This window comes from Cajanus cajan, chromosome 6 (genome assembly GCF_000230855.2).
Source record: "Cajanus cajan strain Asha chromosome 6, NIPB_CcT2T_4, whole genome shotgun sequence".
Classification (NCBI taxonomy): Eukaryota; Viridiplantae; Streptophyta; class Magnoliopsida; order Fabales; family Fabaceae; genus Cajanus; species Cajanus cajan.
In genome coordinates this window covers 61,279,335-61,300,690 of record NC_138522.1, presented here as the reverse complement: position 1 = coordinate 61,300,690, position 21,356 = coordinate 61,279,335, and the positions used below count along the sequence as shown (strand labels likewise).

The 21,356-nt window shown below is 29.5% G+C and overlaps 2 protein-coding genes and 1 long non-coding RNA gene across 6 annotated transcripts; 1 reads left to right on the top strand and 2 right to left on the bottom strand.

The window, feature by feature from the left end:
• Window positions 1–3,480: 3,480 nt before the first annotated feature.
• LOC109797552 (putative serine/threonine-protein kinase) lies at window positions 3,481–5,818 on the top strand. Of its 2 annotated transcripts, none has more exons than XM_083059230.1 (6): window positions 3,481–3,783; window positions 3,862–4,031; window positions 4,142–4,358; window positions 4,470–4,707; window positions 4,805–4,952; window positions 5,277–5,818. In XM_083059230.1, exons 1-6 carry the CDS (start codon window positions 3,720–3,722, stop codon window positions 5,607–5,609), a joined length of 1,170 nt encoding a protein of 389 aa, XP_082915356.1. In that variant the 5' UTR covers window positions 3,481–3,719; the 3' UTR covers window positions 5,610–5,818. The 2 variants fall into 2 exon arrangements, with proteins under 2 accessions (XP_082915356.1, XP_020213206.1); XM_020357617.3 differs by having other exon boundaries at window positions 3,483–3,783; window positions 3,907–4,031.
• Window positions 5,819–10,794: 4,976 nt separating this feature from the next.
• Window positions 10,795–12,548, bottom strand: LOC114915832 (uncharacterized). Its single transcript, XR_003804008.2, has 2 exons — window positions 11,833–12,548; window positions 10,795–11,097 (listed from the first exon to the last, which is right to left on the bottom strand). It is a non-coding gene; the product is annotated as an uncharacterized LOC114915832 (long non-coding RNA).
• Window positions 12,549–17,912: 5,364 nt separating this feature from the next.
• On the bottom strand, window positions 17,913–20,124 carry LOC109796101 (V-type proton ATPase subunit G). 3 transcript variants are annotated; one of them, XM_020355733.3, is made up of 4 exons: window positions 19,974–20,124; window positions 18,837–18,928; window positions 18,493–18,593; window positions 17,913–18,350 (listed from the first exon to the last, which is right to left on the bottom strand). In XM_020355733.3, exons 2-4 carry the CDS (start codon window positions 18,925–18,927, stop codon window positions 18,207–18,209), a joined length of 336 nt encoding a protein of 111 aa, XP_020211322.1. In that variant the 5' UTR covers window position 18,928; window positions 19,974–20,124; the 3' UTR covers window positions 17,913–18,206. The 3 variants fall into 3 exon arrangements, with proteins under 3 accessions (XP_020211322.1, XP_020211324.1, XP_020211323.1); XM_020355735.3 differs by lacking the exon at window positions 19,974–20,124 and adding an exon at window positions 19,714–19,945; XM_020355734.3 differs by lacking the exon at window positions 19,974–20,124 and adding an exon at window positions 19,530–19,685.
• Window positions 20,125–21,356: the final 1,232 nt, after the last annotated feature.

Sequence of the window (21,356 nt, the reverse complement as noted above, 5' to 3'; positions counted from 1 at the left end):
ACATATTACATCAAATTAACTAACAGAGAAAATTAAAATAGCATATTTTAAAGAAATAATCCAAACAAATACTTCTTTTTTTTTGTTGCATAAGTAATATGCAATATATATATATATATATATATATATATATATATATATTCCTTTTTAATTATTTTTTTAATATCTAATAGAAATTTAATTTCTTTTTTCAAGTTAGACATTTTCCCTCTTTTGGTTCCATATTTTTTTTATCCAACTTAAGTTATATTCATTCACGTTGGATAAGTTTTCATCATTGCACTAAATACATCAACAACATTTTTTTACCAAATAAAGATTAAAATCCACAAAAATATAGTGTTGGTAAAGATTTCAAATTGAGTCAACTTGATTCATATGAATTGAGTCACAATAAATTATTTAAAAAATAATTAATCAAATCTAATGCAATTCACATTTGTAAATAAAAAATACATAATCCAACTCAAATGATTCAAGTGAATTAACACATAAGTTGACTCAAATAATTAAAAAAGTTAAAAATTAACGAATATAAGTAATAAAAAAATAATCAATAAAAGCAAGAGAATTTGAAAATTATAAAATGACAAACGCAACAAACTCAACAACACACTAATTCATAACAAAAATGACTATAAAAAAAAGAAAATAAACTAAAAATATCAAGAAAATTTTATTTTATTATTTTGAGAAATAAAAATGGGTTAATAGGTTGCCTCCATATACCTAGGTTAGCTCACTTAAATTTGGGAGTTGAGTTGAATCAACCAATTTATTTCCATCTAAAATATCAATCCTTGATCATATTCTCTTTCTTTTCAAGTTATTATATAAAATCAAATTTAATGCTTAGATTAGATGTGGGTTCGATGTTGGTGGGAGAGGATTCTTTATACTAAACCAAATTGCGAAAAAGGTGAACAAATATTTTTTATTTGTTTAGTACGTGAGTTAGATTTGCTCATGAGTTAGAATCTACTTTTAACACCTCTAAGAATTTACAACACAGTTGTAATAGTTTCGTTAAAAATAAATGAATATAATGTAAGTAAAAATTTATTGTAAGAAAAATGTGAAACCTTAAAATAATGAATTGAATTTCAACCCGATGAATTAAAAATAAAAGACATGTTTTGAATTCACTCATTGTAATAAACATATTTAATATCTCAACACTATAAAAAGTATTTCACATTTTTTAGTTTAGCGAGTAAACAGTTAATAATAAAAAAATAATCGTAAACAAAATCTTGTAAAACTTTTTAAAAAGATTTGACTTAAAAAGAATGATTTAATCACCTATACACAGTAAAATTCTTTTATACTGGCAACCAATTATCTCTTTTAATAGTATCTTTTTTATTTTAATTTGATTAAATAAGTATATGACATGATACTATTAACAGAGATGATTAGTTCCCGGTGTAAATTTTTTTACACTAGCAGTATATAAGTGATTAACTCGAAAAGAATTACCAAACTCAACTTTAAATTTTAAAAAGGCTAAAATAGTATTTTAGTCCCTTATAATAATTGTTTGTTTCAATTTAGTCCCATTTTTATTTTTGGTCTCAATTTGGTCCCTAATAAATTAATTGGTTGCAATGTCAGACTTCCGTCTAAATTATTTAAACAGAGTTAACTATTGACCACGTGGATGCAATGTAGATGCACAGGTGGATGCCACGTGGATGCCAATTTTTTTGAAAATACCTGGAACCAGAACGGTCCGTTCTGAAACCAGAACGAGCCGTTCTAGGTGCACTCTTGGTGTGTTAATTTTGCATCCGGAACGGCCCGTTACAGGTGCAAAATTAACACACTAAGAGTGCAACCAGAACGGGTCATTCTGGTTTCAGAAAGGGCCGTTCTAGTTCCAGGTGTTTTAAAAAAATTGGCATCCACATGACATCCACGTGGATTTGGTACAAAGTATTTCAAATACTGGATTTGATAATATTGTCAATGGAAATTGATAACTTCAATTGCTAAACAGTTGGACTATACAGTGTATCGTTAGACAATGCAGTGTATCACTAAAGACAATGGTAGCAGATTTTATTTCATTGTTAGTCAAACTGGAGTGAACAACTTACTACTATTGACACTATACAGTAAAGGATGAAATTGTATTTTTCCTTGAAGTTATTAACGATGTACCCCAACAACAAGAACCTGTTCTTGAAGAGGTAGAACCTGAAGTAAAGGAAGAGGATATACAAGACTAACATTTCACCACACAACCACATGCAGGAACGGATCTAAGTTAATCATAGTGGGGACACTTGCCCCCACTAAAATTTTTTTCATTCTTTTTTTTATATATAAAATATTAATAATTTTATAAAATATATATTATTAATTATATTATTAATTATGTTGTTATATTTAATATAATAAATATATTAATATTTTTTATATTTTATTTTATTGTTTAATTATTTTTTATTTTGTAGTAAAATTATCTTCATTTTTAATGAAGAAAAAGTTTACTTACTTCAAGAGTAAGTTTTGATAGATTTATTCTACTTAATAATTAATGTTCTATATCAAATTTTTAAAAATTTAATTGTTAAATTAAAAAGCTTTTCATGTATAGATCAAATTTATAAAAAAATTAAAAAAATTAAAAATCATATGATACTTCGTTAAATTAATTCAAATTAACATATAAAATATTTTTATTTTAAATGAGTATAAAAATTTAGAGGACACTAAAAGAAAACAAATTAATAATTTTATTATGTTTATCCTATTAATTTTTATCATTTTATTCCTCTAATTTTAAATAAGTTGCAAAAAATTATAAAGTAACACTTAAATATTTCTTCAGACAGAAAGAGAAAAAGAAAAAGTTATCATTCTATTTATAACACAATTGCATTTTATAAAAATAAGTAATTTTAAAATTTTTACCATAAAAAATATTTTTCAATTATTATATTTTTTAATAAAATTAATATAGAATATTCTACTGTCTTCACTTAACTGGCGTTCTGGAACGGGCCGTTCTAAATCCAGAACGGCCCGTTCTGATGTACTGGTGGTGTGTTAATTTTGCATATGGAACGACCCGTTTTAGATGCAAAATTAACACACCAATAGTGCACCCAAAACGGCCCGTTCTGGTTTCAGAACGGGCCGTTCTGGTTCTAGGTGTTTTCAAGGAATCTAGCATCCACGTGACATCCACCTATGCATCTACGTGGCATCCACGTGACAAACAGTTAACTCCGTTTAAATAATTTAGACGGAAGTCCGACATTGAAACCAATTAATTTATTAGGGACAAAATTGAGACAAAAAATAAAAATGAGACTAAATTGAAACAAATAATTATTATAAAGGACCAAAATAAATTTTTAGCCTTTTAAAAACTATGCGGGGTCAAACTAAATTTAAAAAACATGGGAAAGTTGGATGTTGTATCGTTTTCACCCGTGATCCACCAAAAGCAGATATAAAATCGAAGTAACTTCCAAATGGAATGAGATTGCAACATGGAGTAGCTTTAGCTAGTAAACAAGAGAATGTGTCAAACAAAGAAATTAAGATAAAGTTTTTATGTCAATTTTTCAAAGACTTAGCTGAAATCAGAAACTTTGGTGTGCCGCCTATGGGCTGTCATTTCCTTTACACAATCGCCATCTCCAAAACCTTCACGAATCACACACCCAAATCCAAGATCCTAGGAATTTTCTAACTTGTCTCGAGGCATGAAGATTCCTTGTTCCTTTTGTCCTTGTTTCTCAGCATCCGTCAAAGAACAAACCAAGCACGGTACAAACATGTTAATTAATGTCTTTTCATCCCACACTTATTTGGTTTTCCATCACATTTGATCTTATAACTTGGTAGAATTATGGATTGGATCTGTAAATGCAATTACTAATTGTCCAACAGAAGAGGCAGAGGAAGATAATGATGGAAACTTTCGCGTATTCACCTACAGAGAATTGAATTCTGCCACACGTGGTTTTCATCCCTCGGAAAAGGTTGGAGAAGGAGGCTTTGGCTCTGTCTACAAGGTTATGTATATTATCATTATTTTCATGTGGCTATTGAAGAACTCTACAATTTGATGATTCTAACAATTAATTGAGAGCTGAATCTGAAAAGGGTTGGGTGAATTGTAAAGGGGCAACTTCGGGATGGAACTTTGGTGGCTGTAAAAGTGCTTTCGATTGAGCTAGATTCCTTGAGAGGAGAGAAGGAGTTTGTGGCAGAATTGACTACCCTAGCAAATATCAAGCACCAAAATCTAGTCATTCTTCGAGGGTGTTGTGTAGAAGGATCCCACAGATACGTAGTATACGATTACATGGAAAACAATAGCCTTCGTTACACTTTCTTAGGTGACCTTATGAATACTTTTTAAGCTTCCATGTGTTAGAATTAATAATGTAGGTCTTGAACTACATGATTATCTTTTGATTTGCTTACGGATTATGATTGATATTTGATAGGTTCAGAGCAAAGTAGGATGAAATTCAGCTGGGAAGTTCGGAGGGATGTGTCCATAGGTGTGGCCAGTGTGCTTGCCTTTCTCCATGAGGAAATTCAACCCCATATTGTGCACAGAGATATCAAATCCAGCAATGTTCTTCTTGATGGAAATTTTACACCAAAAGTCTCAGATTTTGGATTGGCCAAGCTACTAAGAGATGAAAAATCCCACATCAGTACCCAAGTTGCAGGCACATTGTGAGTGAAACATGAAACCCCTTTGAGTAAATAAAATAAGTTTGGATCCTTTTAAGTCACTAATGGGGTTTCTACTATTTTCTTAAAAACGTTACAGAGGTTATGTTGCTCCAGATTATGCCAGTTCTGGTCACTTGACACGAAAAACAGATGTTTATAGTTTTGGAGTGCTACTTTTAGAAATTGTCAGTGGCCAACCAGTGGTAGATCCGCATCAACACGTGGAACGTTTCATAGTTGAGAGGGTAAGAAAGTTGAATCAAGAAACCTATTCTCTGATTTATTGCATACAAAAAATAATAAATTGAACAAATAAACAAGTGTATTGTGTAAAAAATGGAAGGACAAAACTTATATCCAATACAGTAGTATTATAGGTGATGTGGATGTTAATTAAAGTTAGAGTTTTAACTTGTTAATAGATGATTTCATTAAATTTCAACGCTAAAATTCCAAAATAGAAAGCAACAAGGACAATGTCTATTGTAGTTTAGTCCTAAACAAAATGGGGTTAACGTGTTTTATTGTTTTGAACATGTCCATGTTAAATGGTGTGAACATGTTTGCAGGTTTGGGCAGCGTATGAGGCTAATGATCTTCTGAGAATGGTGGATCCAGTTTTGAATGCGAACTTCCCCGTGGAAGAAGCGAAAAGGTTCATAATGGTGGGGCTGCGTTGCGTGCAACAAACTGCGAGGCTTCGGCCACGAATGTCAGAAGTTGTAGACATGTTGAGCAACAATATTGACACGAGGGACTTTATTATTTCACAACCAGGATTTGTGAATGATCTCAGAAACGCAAGAATGAGGAGGCAAAAGAATTCATCAGAAGAATCAAGTGTTACTGCAGCAACCTTTGCAGACTCCTCCGGATGGAGTACCACCAATCTTGCCCGTTAAATAGATCTTATCATCAATCATCATTTTGGAAAATATTTCATTAATGTCAAAATGGGACAATTTAAACATGTTACAGAAGTATACAAAAGAAACTAATGATTGATAGAGATGATTATATACTATGTGACATGCTGCGTCAACATTTTTATAGGCAGTTTAGAGTGCGGATCCTGTGGTCCAATTCCAATGAATTGTTTTATGATTCTAAATGGATTCTTTTATACACAGATATATTCATGTTAGGGCTCTTTTTTACGGGCATCATTTTTAAATTATAATAATGTCTTTCTATATATAACATGATTTTTAATTTTATTATTTCCTTATTCTATCATGCATATATAATGAAAGAATTATTAAAGAAGGCAAATTGGAAAATTTTACAATATGGTAATGGTAGGGGCTACGAGGAGAATGACTAAAGATGGCATGGATGTGGATGAAGATTGTGGATAGTAAATTCCCACCAACATGTTGAAATTTTGATATGCATTTTAGCCTAACTTCCAGGTTTCATTCAAATAACTATTATTGTTTGGTTTTATTGCATATCACCTCAAATAAAATTCTTTTTAGAAATCAACCGGAAGGGTAACGTACATGTAAAGAGAAAAGTTAGAAATTCAGTTACATTCGATTAGATAGTGCGTTGTGGATAAAATTAATAATAAAAAAATTACTTCATACTTAAACTAATTTTAATTATGAAAAAAATATTTTTTTTCTTCTCTTTTATAGCTATTTTAAGAAAAAGTTTACCTAAGTAGACTATAAATCTAAGAGTTAATCACTTATATACTGTCAGTGTAAAAAAATTTTACACCGACAACCAATTATATCTTTTAATCGTGTCATGTCACTGTTAAAAATAAATATATTTATAATGATATAACACAATTAAAAGATATAATTAATTATCAATGTAAAAAAGATTTTATACTAACAGTATATAAATGATTAACTCTAAATCTAAACCAACTCTCTTATGTGTAGATACCGAAAACTGTAAAAAAGAAAAATGGGTTAAGTGAAGTCAACCAAATCAACTTCTATGTTGGCCGGTAAGTTACATCAAGATAATGGAAGAAAAGGTATGTGACTGTTTTTTTTTCTAACACAACCCATTCGTGAGCAGGGTTGACTTTTAGGTTGAAGCTTCATCCATAAAAAAAATAATTAGTAAATCGATTGGGCAAATTTTTTTAGTTTAATAAGGTATATATGAATTATATTTTTTAATATATTTATTTTGCACCCTTCTAGTATAATTTAATTAAAATTTCAATCTACATATAAAATATGAATGATTATTTTACGCGAAAGTGTTTTTAAGATATTTTTTTATGAGAAAATTTTTAAGACTTATTTAAACTTTGTATTTAATTTAAATTTTCTTTATCATACTATTTATGAAATAAATTTTAATATTTTAAATAAATTATTAATAAAAAAATCTTGTACTACAATATAAATTATTTATCATAAATGTAAAATATAATTTATATTTAAAAATATTTACTTATTTAATTTTAAATATAATTTATATATTCAAACATAATATTTATTTATTTACATAAGTAAATATTATGAGGTGAGGTATTAGTGAGTAATGCGTTGAGTTTAAAGGTCATTATGAAGTGTTTTGAGATAGTCTCTAGACTTAAAGTTAATTTTTGGAAAAGTTGTTTTGGTGGAGTTGGGGTGGATAGGGGAAGGTTTGAGAAATGGGTGGATTTGTTTAATTGTAGAATGTTGCAAATTTCTTTCGTTTATTTAAAGATTCCAATTGGGGCAAACCTCGAGAGGGAAGGAACATGGGACCCAATCATTGTTAAACTGAGAAAGAAATTGTCCTTGTGGAAACAAAAGCAATTTTCATTTGTTGGAAGGTTATGTTTGATTAAGTTGGTTATAACTTCGTTATCACTATACTATATGTCATTTTTCAGGATGCCAAGAGGGATTGTAAGAAGGATAAGTAGAATTCAAAGAGATTTCCTATGGGGTGGATGTGAGGCGAGTAAGAAGATGGTGTGGGTTAAGTGGGTAAAGATAACGTAGTCAAAGAGTCATAGTGGATTAGATATTAAGAAGGTGAATCTATTTAATGATGTTTTGTTAGCTAAATAGGGATGGGGAATGTTTCACAACTCAAATACTCTTTGGTGTAAGGTTTCAGAGTCTAGATATGGAGGATAAAAAGGGTTGATTCAAGATGACTATGCTAAATGCTCATCAATATAGTGGAGGGACTTAAGGAAGGTTTGTGAAGGGGATAGTCAGATGAAGTGGTTTGACAATAATATGGTGTGGAGTGTAGGAAGGGGAGATAAAACAAAATTTTTTGGAGGATAAATGGATAGGAGAAGAGTGTTTAGCAAACTCTTATGCTAGATTGTTTGTCAATTAAGAACAAAAAGAGTGCAATATTGTTAATATGGGTTTTTGGGTGGGTGATAAGTGGAAGTGGAGAAAAGAATGGTTCAATTGGGAAGAGGAAATAGTGCAAAGCTTGGAACAATAATTGGTGTACAAGCATCCAAATAAGTTGGAATGTGACAGGTGGAGTTTGGCCATATGATAATAGTAATTCCTACTTTGTTAGTTCAACATATAGGTTGATTAATGAACCTGATAGAAATTATCATCTTCAGGAGGTGTTTGTGATTTCATGAAAATTAAAGGTTCTTGTTAAGGCCAAAATAATGATATGGAGATGCTTCCTTGATAACCTTCCATCACGCAACAATCTAAGGGAGAGAAACATTGATATTCAAAATAATGAGTTTTCTTATCCATTTTGTAATCTATAGGAGGATGTGGTGGTACAAGTTAGAGGTGGCAACAACTACTTTTCTAGGTTCACCTATTGAGCACTTTTGGCAGCATACTCTATTTTTAGGATCATGCAGCAAAATGGAGGCTAGACAAATTATTTAATATGTTGTTATATATAATATTTTAGGGTATAGGAATTTGTGTGTGTTTGAACGTAAGAGGTTTGATAAGGGTACTATCGTGCAAAATGTCATGTTCTCTACATGGACTTGGATCAAGGCAGTGATACTAAATTTTGATTATTTTTTCTCTTTTGGTTGGTGGATCCAATCAATTGTTTAATTCATTGCTGTTAAATATGAATGGGAGGTGTATGACTTAGTTGACATTTGTATTTTGATGGATTTGGTTATTGGTCATTTACTTGACAATATGCAAGTAAATATAAAATAACTACATTAACTTTGAGAAATGTTTATTTATTTATTTTTGTGCTGGTTGTTAATGAATTGATACCCCTTATACCTAAATTATATTATATATATATATATATATATATATATATATATATATATATTTTGACTATTCAAAAAAAATCTTTTATTTACATAATTTATTTTAAATTTTAATTATATATAATATATATTTAATGTGCATTATTCGATCTAAAATATTAGACCTCATACATTCATTCCAAATTTTTATTTTAATTTAAAAATATTTAACAACTTTTTGTCTTCGTAGACACCAAAAGATCAAAACAATATCTTATACGCTATCAAGTTATCAAGTTATCATGATGTATGATGCATTTGATGGATTTTTGCATCTTCCTTATGCATTTGGTAGTCTAGTACCGGGAGATTTACTAAAATAATACTCTTAAAAAAATAAATTACTAAATAATTTTTCCTTTGAAATCATTGTCACAGTTTTATAATTGCCGAAAGAAATTCTTTAAATCGACAAAAGCTGAAATTTCTGGCGTAGGTTTATCGTGACAAATGGTAATATGTTCCAACACACAACATTGTTTTAGTATAATTTGATTTTAAAACCTTTTTATATTACCCAAATTATAAGTGTACAAATTTTTTTTTGAAGTTTTGTGTGTAAACAGCACAGGAACATTGATCCTAACTCTCAATATGTAAAGTTATCTAATTTTTAACAAAAAACGGAAGGAAAGGAAAAAAATTATTTGTGTTTGTTGATATGATAAACAATGAATAGTTTGTTTTCAAAAATAAAAAAAATTAAAAATCAATAGTTCAAAACTGTGCAACCCTATACAATTTTTTCTTTTGTGTACCATTCTGAATTGTGTGAACAGAATTTATACTATTAATCTTTGAATTATTTAAATTATTTTAGACGCTAGAGTTTATTCGTCAAATATGTAACATACTGAAAGTAAAAGCTGATATTGAAAATACTGTTAACAAAATCTAATAGTAAAATTGGAGAATCTAGCTTTGCACCTATGTTTTTGTCAATTGATGAAGTTTGTAGCTGAAAACTGGATTGGGAAAGTTCCATAACCAAGATTTTGTTTTGTAGCTATACAACTACAGGTCTTCTTGAAGTGCATTATCAATAGCTGGTGTGCGCCATGTGCATTGTACAAAGTGAAAAATGATAAACAATCATGAGCATCTTTCATGTTCCATAAGATGCTGTGCCAAAGTTTGATTTCAGTCCTCAACATTGTTAGCATAGTATGAATATACCTGTATACATTCTTTAAATTTTGAATTATTCTAATATGAGAAGCTCCAAACTTAACTCACTTAAATTAAGGTCCATCGTAATATTTTGTAGATCTAGAACGATATAATAAATAAGGGTCCGTTGTATATAAATATTTTTAAATTTAAATATGTATTATATAAAAATAAATATGTAATTTTAATAAAAATAATATTTTTTTATACTAACAAATCTTAAAAAAATGTATCAATTTTTTTCTTCAATTAATTCTTATATTGTCTTCTATTATCAATCAAATACGTTTTTTAAAAGATTATAATTTAGTATGCAAAACTATAGTTCTCTTTTAACTCTTATATCTTTTATATTGGAAAAACTTATATGTGATACCTTAAATGTTTAATCCTTTAAAAGTTTGAAATTTGAAATTAATTAATTAAAAGTTGAAATTAATATTAAAGAGTTAATTCTTTTATTAAAACAAATTAGAGCTATTTTTTTTTTTTTGGACTCCTACCACATGATGGATTCAGGCAGTCGTCCTTTTCCAACCTTCAGACTCTGCTTGACTTAAACTTCTCGCAACTTAAAAAGTGAAAAATTAATGAAAACATGTTGCAACTCAAACAACACTTCCCTCACAAATACACACAACTTGAATGAATAAAGAGTAATAAAAGCTGAAAAATGACAAAAATTAATTAAAAAACCTGGTATGTAATATAATTCTTCTCAAAAGCTTGGTACATATATTTGTAGGTATTCAATTCTCGATGCCACTATTTGTCAACAAATTCAAACCAGTGAATAACTCAAAATCGGGTGTCTGATTTGAGTTGAAATGTATTGAATATGAACAAATGTGAACATGGCCAAGATGTTAACTGGTCATTTACAACAACAAAAAAATGACAACACAACAATGAAAACGATTGGTGGATGCATCGACTTTAAGGTGACAATGATCTTTACTGGAGGAAGACAGAAGATGTCAATTAACCTATAAAATGATAAGAAAGGATAACAAATATCAGAACATAAATATTTTCTTTATTTCCTATGTTCCTAATGACACTTACCTCTACTATCTAGCCAAGTCAATAACATTTTGGACCAGGTAGGTTAAGGACAATCAAACACAATGAAGCATAATAACTAAAAGATTAATCATTAATCAGATACCAAAGGAGACTTGGAGACCATTCAAACTTCTTCCTTTACATCCCTCCCAACAGAAAAAAATAAATACCCAAAGGAGACTTGGAGACCATTCAAACTTCTTCCTTTACATCCCTCCAAACAGAAAAAAATAAATAAATGAAAAGTAACAAAGACCAGGAAATCAACAATGAATTAAAGATATACGGAAATAATGTTTAGATACAAGTTTAGAATTTTTTTTTTGATATTTTCTCTATCAAAAACTATTATTTTCAATAAATAAAAGTCTTACAAATTTTTCTAAACTTGTATTCAAACATGTATATAATGAACTTAATTTTAAAAACAACAAAATAATTTAGTTTCCTCTTGATTAATAAATAACATATAACATGCATGGCTCCTCGCACGCCATTTGTTAAGGCCATCACTATTTTGATGGACTCTGCAAATGGCATACAGGGAGCCAGGCATGCCAAGTATGCTAACAGTGATACACAAACTAGATACAAATTTAGTCTTATCTATCTTTGCAGCATGGAAGATGATAAGATAAGATGTATAGAGATATGACCAAATCAGTGCTCTTGATAATTGGTTGTGCTGAGGCTAGATGTGAAAGTGATCTGCAAGTAAGGTAGAAGCAATTAATTAAGCAGCATATATACAGCAAGAAGGAACACAAGGCCTTCCATGTCCCCCCAAAAGACAAAAACACCCCTCAGCTCCTTTGGCTACTGTTTTCACTTGGGAAACAACCAAATAGCTTGCAATTTGGCATGAAGCAAAGCTAGCTTTGTAGAAAACTCTACCTGAACCTACCTTGTCTCTCTCTCTCTCTCTCTATCTCCCTTTTTTCTGTTCCCTACTTTACTTTTTGAAACTCCCTGAGAGTTTGAAACACATTGAAGAGAGTAGTGTGCCATATATATGGGTGGGGGAGGAGGGGCTGAAGGTGTGGATGATGGACAATGAGAGTCTTGTCCTTGTTTGCTATTGGCTGGGATGGCTCTAGGGATGTCTCAGGGTTCAACTTCTTTTTCCATTGCATAAAGGGCAAGTCATTTTTATCTTGAGAAACTGATTTGTCTACAAGTGCTTGGATCCCCTTAGATTCCTATTCCCCCACAACTGAGTTTCTTTAAAGAACAAGATATTTCCCCCTCTTGTCCTTTTCCCTTTACACTTTGTGGTGTTTCTTTTTCCTTTCTCTTTTGGTGCGGTATACATGATGTAAGAATACAACCTAGAATTGAATTTTAACCAGGGGGGTCCTTTTAGGGAGCACTTAGGTACCTGTTTCTTTGCTTTGCTTTTTCCCCCCTCTTTTTTTGTTGAACCAACTTCTGCATGCATTTCAAATAAACTGTGATCAGGATCCCTTACTATTGTTACAAGATAAGAGCATTTCAACTAAGAAACTGCTTAAACATCCTTTTTCTTTACCTCAAGGAATTGCATGCATCTTAATTAGCTTGTTACTCCAACATATCTCTAGATTCTCCTTATTCGTACACCATGTGAGCATGAGAGCTGACGCATTAACTTTAAAAAACACACATTAGATTCATTAATAAAATTATAGAACAACGACTGTGGGAAAATGTTGAGTTATCTGTCAATTTCTTGTGAACTTTGGTCTCAAATGCTTGAATCAGAATTTTCTGTAGTTGGTACAAACAAACTATATAAACCTTTGTCGTACACTGCATGCATACATGGGTGCTTTTAAATGGCCCCTCAATCCTCGGATGCAAGAAGTGATAAACTCCAAAATGAAATTATTAGAAGTGAAACCACATAACCGGGAAAAAAGAAAAGACAAATTCAAAAGCATTGAAGAATTGTTAAAATGCTGAAAGAATTGCATGCATGATAGAAAAAAAGGAACATCCTGGTGATGCTTACAAAAGTCACGGGCAATGGCACATGCTATCATGCAAAAGCAGAGTGGCTAAAGTAGAGGGTTCCCTTCTAGTTAGACAGGAATCTCAAGTAGGACCAGAACCAATCCTGAAACAAAATGGTCAAGTTGCAAATAAAGCTGCACATTTTCCATACCCAGAATCTCGTGGAGAATAGTCGACAAGACAAATATTTACAAAAGCTTCTTGTGTGAAATAGGAGCTATGATGCTATATATATCACTCGTTTGGCAACATATGTGTGTTTGGAATAACCTTGTTACCCTTCCCATTTCAGATTTTATACTCTGCTCTTCTTGTTTCTTTCTGTTTTACTAGCACGATTTGTGCACATGCATTCTGCTTCACATACCTTCCAATGTAAAATTTGTATTTGAACGTATATTTTAATTACAGTTACTGTCAAGGGGTAAATTTAATCCCATAAAATATTTTTTTTATTAAAATATAAAGCATACAGACACTAACATCACTATCTAACCTGCCACAGAAAACCATGTGGATGTGCGTATATGGTTGAAGGTTTACAAAATTGTTTTTAGATAGAATTGATTTTAAAGTGAAATAATTTATGTACGAATAGTTTTATTCTTAAAAAAATGGGTAGTAGTAAAATTTAATATAAATTTTTGACTTAATTGTACATTTTATCTGTATACTATTCTCCCAATTTCTTCTTTTTACAAAGTACATATCCAATTTATAAAAGAATAATAAATTGCAAAATATACGAATGACAAAATATTCACTTAAAAAAAATATGTCTAACAACTTGCACTGTACTACATCATTATTTGTGTTCATCTTTCTATAAATTTATTTATTACATTAATTATGAGATAGATATACAGACAAAAAATCGATGTTTTAGAAGTAATTGTACATTTTTATTATGTTCTCTATAAAATATCACACTTTTTTTTCCAACTTAAAAGATTTTTACAAAATCTAAAGAAAATGCAAATTAACATCATAGATGAATGTGTGACAGCAAACAATACAATTTAGTATGTGTTTGTGATAGCGTAACAAATTTGTATCACATGATTTTTTTTGTGTTCATTTTTATCATTTATTTATTATATTTATTAATTACTGAGATAGATATAAACAATAATAATGTTATAAAGGTAAGTATATTATTATAGAGAAGAATTAATTTCAGAACATGAACCAAATATATTAAGATTTAGTATTTGAACATGATTTTGGAAGATGGAACTTGAACTCTTGATGACTTTATGTGCAGACTTAACTGCCCTGCCTGCCTCTATTATCTGCTTGAGTTTGTCTAGTTTCCATAACAGGCGATGGTACCAGTAGAACACGACACAGTTAACGCAATAACTTAGATTTGGTAAATCATTTAATTTTGGAGAAACTTATTTAGGCAAAAGGTTTGCAATGAGAGGAGATGGAGTGGTCCTCTTTTATTTAATTTGATGAATGAAAGCAGCACAGACACAGTGATTTGTACTTCAAATCATGAGGAGATAGAAGAGCTACCTTAGCTACTCTACTCTAGTGCCACCAACCCATTAACTGCAATTAATTATTATTATTATTATTATTATTATTATTATTATTATTATACTGTCTTTTCTCTTGCAACATGTTACATCACACTCATAGAACTACCTTATTATAAATTCCAACCAATCTTTTAGCCCTAACTTGTGTCATGTGGCTTCAATTCTTTTCCTCCGGCCTTTTGCCACCCATTGTGTAACAATTGGAGGCTACTGATAGGTTTTTTTTAAGGACTAATCTGGTTAGCTATAGGTTAAAATTGATTGAAAACTTCTTAAAATTATTGCAAGACTTTGTTTGGATTGACAAAGATGACTGGAGTTGAGTCACAATGAAATGAATTTAGAATAAATTATGTTAATATCAGTGTTCATGAAATTGTAGATAAATAATTAACCTTATAGTTATAGGAAGTCATAGTGTAATATTTTAAAGAAATTAAAAAATAATATAATATTTAAGGAATATTAATTTATGTTCTCTCAATCAATTAAGAAGTTAATGTAAGGATATGAAAAATAAAGAATGTCATTGAAATTTTACAAAACTCCATGGAATATCTGCATAATGTACCGATGAATTTATCTTGTTCCATTGTTTAGATTTTACATAAATTATAGTAGAAAAAGAAATGGAATAGCATAAAATGAAAAAATACCTCTTTCTTCTCATGTAAAACTCGTAATCCCCTAAGGGTGTGTTTGAAAAGGGTAAAATAGAAGAGAAAGGGTAGAAAGTGTTGAAAAGTGTGAGAAAGTTCAAATAAATATAATATGTTTGAAAAGAGGTAAGAAGATGAAATTATAAAGAAATTAACGTGGTCCTATTAAAAAAAGTATTTTCCTCTAAAAAAAAATGTGCAGAAATAGTCATTGGTCATTATTCGGTTTGTTGTATATGGATGATGTGTTATAATATTATATATATATATATATATATATATATATATATATATAATGATATATAAGATAATTTTTATAATAAATATCATAATTTAATTATTTTTTTATAAAGCTATTTTATATATTATTACAAAAATATTTAGATAAAAATTAAATTTTACTTAATTTTCTTTTTATTAAATTATTTTTATTTTTATTTTATTTCTCAATTAATTCTCTACACTTTTGTACTTTTTTTCATCTTTATGAAACACAATGAAATACAATGTTGGGGGTACCGAGTGAAATTAAGTTATATATATTACAACGACTAAATTACCATTCTATCCACTCCTAAACTATACTCTCTTCTTATTCATTCCTGCGCCTTCGCTTCTTTGTCTTGTTTTGAGAAGCAACCTTGCCATAGTAGCTACTTACAGTAACAGTATTGCAAGGTACGTGACAAGATTCACCATTTCCAAAATGGTTACAACTTATCCCTTGTTTACTGTATATCTCTTTCAAGCATCCCTTTCATGTTAAATATAAAATTTAATTTAAAATATAAATTTTTCAATATTATTAAGTATATTTTTAAAAATTAAAAAAAAAAGTAAAAAGTCTAACCATGCACATATAATTTATTGGAAATAAGGATATTAATTAGAAGGAAATAAAAAATTTATTATTTTTCAAAATAACCGGGATAAAACAGGAGAAATAATATATATAACAACTAACTTATAAATAGCTATTTCGATTTGTTTATTAAATTAGAGCTTTGAAGTAAGTAGCTTAACAAAACCCTCTAGACAAACACCTCTAACAGCTTACTTTTTGTGAAATAAATTTATAAAACTACCCAACTATCTTGCCAAACACAAAATTTAATACAACATCATATATTAATTTACGAGGTCTAATATAACATATCACGCGAATTTTTTATTTGATTTATGTTAATTAAGGGCTTATTTGATAAATTCATATTACAAGAAAGCTTATCATAAAATTGAATTTGAAATTTGTTGAAATAAACTAAAAAAGTGGTTATAAATTAGATCTTAAGTCTATTTGGGAAAAGAATAAAACTTGGAGGTGGCAAATTGGACAAGAACGCAAGTGGCGTGTTTTATTTTGAGAGATAGTCAAATCTATTATCCATGATAAATTAAATGTACAAATCCTGGGTGTATGTTTTGGGTTACAAGTAATTACAAGTAAGATGTATTTATGTTTTGCGAAAACACATAATTTAGATTTGTATTTATGTTAAATCCTTTTGTAAATATTTTTTGCTTTTACTCTTGATTTTACTTTGTAGGATAAGATATATTTTGAACTTTTTATAAAAAAAGTTACAAAATAGATCTAATCTTTACTCGAATAACTTATAAATAAAGTCAAGTTCGACTATTGATTTTTAAATTTAAATAAATCAAGTCAGTTTGACTCACATAACAAATTAAATATTGAAATGTATGTCTTGAAAGTTAAAACTAATAGGCCTATTTAGTCTGATTTCTTTTTGTAATATATATATATATATATATATGAATTCAGGGGAAAAAAAAAACAAAGATTTAATTTAGTTCAAAGGACCAACAAATTTATGACTCACAAGAAATTTGAATTGGCCACTTAACCACTTCTCACTTATTTTCATTTATTCTATTTCTCTCTTTCTAAATTTATATTTATTATATTTTTCTTTACTCTATTTCTCACTTTTTTTTTAATCAAACATTCTTGAGTGTTAACACGGGATTTGTCTCTACCAATTTTTTCTCAACGTTACAGAATGTAGCATGAGACTGACGTTACTCAAATTTTTAATATTGCTTTTCTTGCATTTATTGATCCAAGAACAAGAAAGTCTAGTTATTATAGTTAATTTCTTTAAATTTAGTTAAAGTACAATTCAATAAGTTACTTAAAATCATTTCCTTCAGAATTAAATAGCACAAAAATATTAAATTCTATGTTAAACGATAATAGTGATAGCTATTATATGAATAAGGGTTAGTTCAACCAGTATAATTGATATGCAGCAGCTTATGCAGCATACCATAACTTTTAACAGACAACTTGCCATCTCTTTAAACTCTCACGAACCAAAAACCAACAGTGAAAGTAATCATATTCCCTAATAACAAATAAGTTAAATTTTTTGGTTTTCCTATCTTATTTTGTGCACATTTTGCATTGTGTCTGCTTCATATTATTCCAAAGCAGGGCTCAATCTATTGCTCAGGGTAGAAACTGCATTGAACAGAGACACCTTCGAAAAGCCAAGATTTGGTACAAGAATATGATGGTGTTCATAAAAGAATAAACCATTCATTCCAGCTTTACTCGATATACACTGACAAAGTGTTCCTCAGACCTTGGGTGAAATGGTGATGCATATAGGCATGCCTATGAATTCTTTAACTGATTATTTAACAAACTCGAAATTATTTTCAATACATGGCAGCAAGGTACCGGGTATTATAGCCAAAGCAAGAATCTTATCTGCACCAGAATCTAGAGTCACCAATAAAAACAAGATAAATGAAATTATATTATTCTTAATAACTCAATAGTTCCTTCACAGCACCAATATATCTCTAATTCTTCACACTTGTTACATACTTGAGGAGCATGGTGACAACATCCCCTGATATCCTCCCAGCCTCAGTTTTCAGGTGATGGATCTTTGCTTCAGTCTCTTGCTCAAGTCTCTTGACATTAGCACCAGAATCTCCACTACTCTGTACTCATAAGAATGAATGCGCACAAACTTAGAATAAGATAATAGATATTCACTTATTTAGTGATTTACTAATTTATTATGGTACAACAAAAACATTTATTTATTTTTTGCTGTAGCCTATCATAGATTCATAGACTTGCCTCTGTCAATTTCTTTTGAAACTCGTACTCCAACTGAGCTCTATATTCAGCAATCTCCTTTTCAGCCTCTTCTTTGGCTTGCTTCAGTCTAGCCAATTTTTCTAACAGTAAAGATCCCGAATACTGATACTGATTAGTTTACCAATAAAGAGATTCAACCTAAGTTATAGGTGTCGGTGTAGCTTATCATAGGAGTAGCTCAGAATTTGTTCTCACATGTATGAGGACACAAGCAAACCAATGCCCCTCATAATAAAACCAATAACCCAGTCTTAGAGCTCTGTGTGAAAATAAAAAGACCAACGCAAAAGGGATAGAGGGAGACAAAAAAAAAGCACTAATACCATTTTTCGCAGCATTGACAATTCTTTGCGCTTCCTGTTCAGCAGCCAGCAACTGTTGAATTCCACCTTGACCCCTGTTGGATGCCGCCATTCTGTGATAAAAGCAGATGGTAATTATCAACACTAATAAATGAAATTACAGTAAATTAACTTAACACTTCTAGAAGTTTCATGAAAAACATTATACTATCAGCTCTCAGACATACATTAGCTCTTAATTATTTGAAAAGAATTATATTGTGACCTAACTTTAAAAAAGCAGCGGATATCAGAGTAATTTCATGAAATCTCAGGGTTATTAATGTAATTGTCAGGAAATCCTCATGAAATTACTAGAAAGTAAACATAACCCAAGTCCTCCAGCAACACAGACGAATTCTTTTGCAAACAAACCACCTCAATCATCACTCGGAAAGAGAACAAGAAAATAACTACTTTTATGCAGTAACACCTCAATCTTCATCTCACGAATACTAATGTACTACATTTGAATATTACAAATCATAATACGTATTCATTTTCTTCTATTCTCCCTTGGCGGAGTGATTCAATTTTAACACTATGCCTATGCCGCGCAACCAAAACTTGAAAACCTAATTTTACTTTTGCTTTTCAAGACAATCATATCGCGCAGAAAGCAGATCAAAGAAACACATCAAAATGCACATCGTATCCAATTGAAAGGCAACATACACAAATAATCCGCGTTGATTATATCACTCCACAAGTTCCAGGAACAGATAAAAAAGCAATTCCCAACGCTGTGTCCAATTGAATCAAAATATTTACAAATAATAAAGAGTTTGCAGTAGCAACACCAACGATCTACACTAGTTACTCAGACCGATGCAGGATTCGAAGGGATTAGCAGCGTAACCTTCTGTGGCTATAAGTATAACTATAAGTAGAAACGCAGCATAATCGATCAGAAGAAAATGAAAATTGAAGCGTTGATTATGTAAAGAAAGAGTAGAGAAAGAAAAATGGTGAATGAGAAAAGGAAATCGCGAGAGGCGGGAAGGAAAGGGAGTTGAAGTGAGTAGGAAATCGCATCAGAATCCGAAAACGGTTAGATGACAATTTGGCATAGAAATCGTAGATCTGAAGTAGTAGAGCAAGAGAAAGATGAGAAGGTACCGTGTCAATGAGGTGTGCGTTGGATTCAGAGAAAACCGGAGACAGAGACCAAAGATGTGGAAAACTGCTTCGCTGATTTCGTTTCCGTCTTCGCCCAATCAACACGGCGCACCTATTTTCTTAAAAAAAAAAAATAGTTTTATTTTTATGGATAAAATTACTTTTCTATAATCTCAAGTTTCAACCCAAAAAAAGTGATTTATGTCGTAATATTTATATATTTTGAAATGTAATAATGTCTCCTTTAATTATTTTTCATTTTACTAAAATAAGTATTGTAAAAAATAATTATTATATCAAGGAAGACATTTGGTACTTTTAATTAAATATTTTAAAGAATTATTTCATAATAAAAATAAAAATTATTTCTTAATCCATTTTAAGATTAGTATGACCTTTCCTAGAGATGGCAGTAGGAGTACAGGACTCGTGGGCTTAGATATATCTTGTACTTGTCTCATGTATGTGTGCATATCTAATTAATGTATATTTACAAATTTTATTAATATTTATGAATATCTATGAATATTTGTAAATTATGTTAAAAATAAAAAAATATTATAAATAATTTTAAATTTATATTTAATGTTAAATATATTGAAATACTAAAACTAAATAATTGATACTAATTTTTAAACTTGTAATTAATGATAATTTTTTTGAAATATTAAAATTAATAGAAAAATTGTAAGAAAAAAAAAATTAATTTCTAAATAATATTATTTAGCAGTACTCGTGGATATGGATATTATGGTACCACCTCCACCTCATTTATAAACGGATAAAAAAAATATTTGTATACATTATTTGCGAGCATCTATTTAGGCTACCTATTTATTATCTATGACGAATTTTATCCACAGATACATATGGATATGGATATTTTTATCATCCCTAATCTTTCGCAAGGATGAAATGATAAAAAATTTTAATGAATAAAAAAAATCTTATATATGAAATATAAATAGTTATTTTGTAATTTTAGAAATTATTTTCAACAATAACATTTTGAGAGATAATCAATAAATTTAAAATTTTTATTTATACTAATTTTAAATATAAATTATATATTCAAATATAATATTTATTTATATATCTTTTTTTTTATAAATTTTTATTATGTATAATAAATATTTGATCTATTAAATACACGCTAAAATATTATTATTATTAAAATAAGAATTTATAATAAAAAAAATTGACAGACTTTCTCGTAACTAGTTAAAAAAACTAAATAGAGATAATTGTTCTGATTAAATATATAACATAAATTATATACAGAGGTTTCCCACTCAAAAAATATATTAAATAGAGATAATTATTTTAATTAAATATATAAGATAAATTATATCCAGAGATTTCCCACTCAATGGTCTTTGCACG

Bases quoted from the DNA above. Each gene is read 5' to 3' on its own strand.
- LOC109797552 (XM_083059230.1), top strand. From the start codon at position 3,720: ATGAAGATTCCTTGTTCCTTTTGTCCTTGTTTCTCAGCATCCGTCAAA. The intron at 4,359-4,469 runs GTGACCTTATGA...GATATTTGATAG, and splicing joins CCTTCGTTACACTTTCTTAG to GTTCAGAGCAAAGTAGGATG. The intron at 4,953-5,276 runs GTAAGAAAGTTG...ACATGTTTGCAG, and splicing joins AACGTTTCATAGTTGAGAGG to GTTTGGGCAGCGTATGAGGC.
- LOC109796101 (XM_020355733.3), bottom strand. From the start codon at position 18,927: ATGGCGGCATCCAACAGGGGTCAAGGTGGAATTCAACAGTTGCTGGCT. The intron at 18,594-18,836 runs GTATTAGTGCTT...CTTTACTGTTAG, and splicing joins TGTCAATGCTGCGAAAAATG to AAAAATTGGCTAGACTGAAG. The intron at 18,351-18,492 runs GCAAGTCTATGA...TTATGAGTACAG, and splicing joins TTCAAAAGAAATTGACAGAG to AGTAGTGGAGATTCTGGTGC.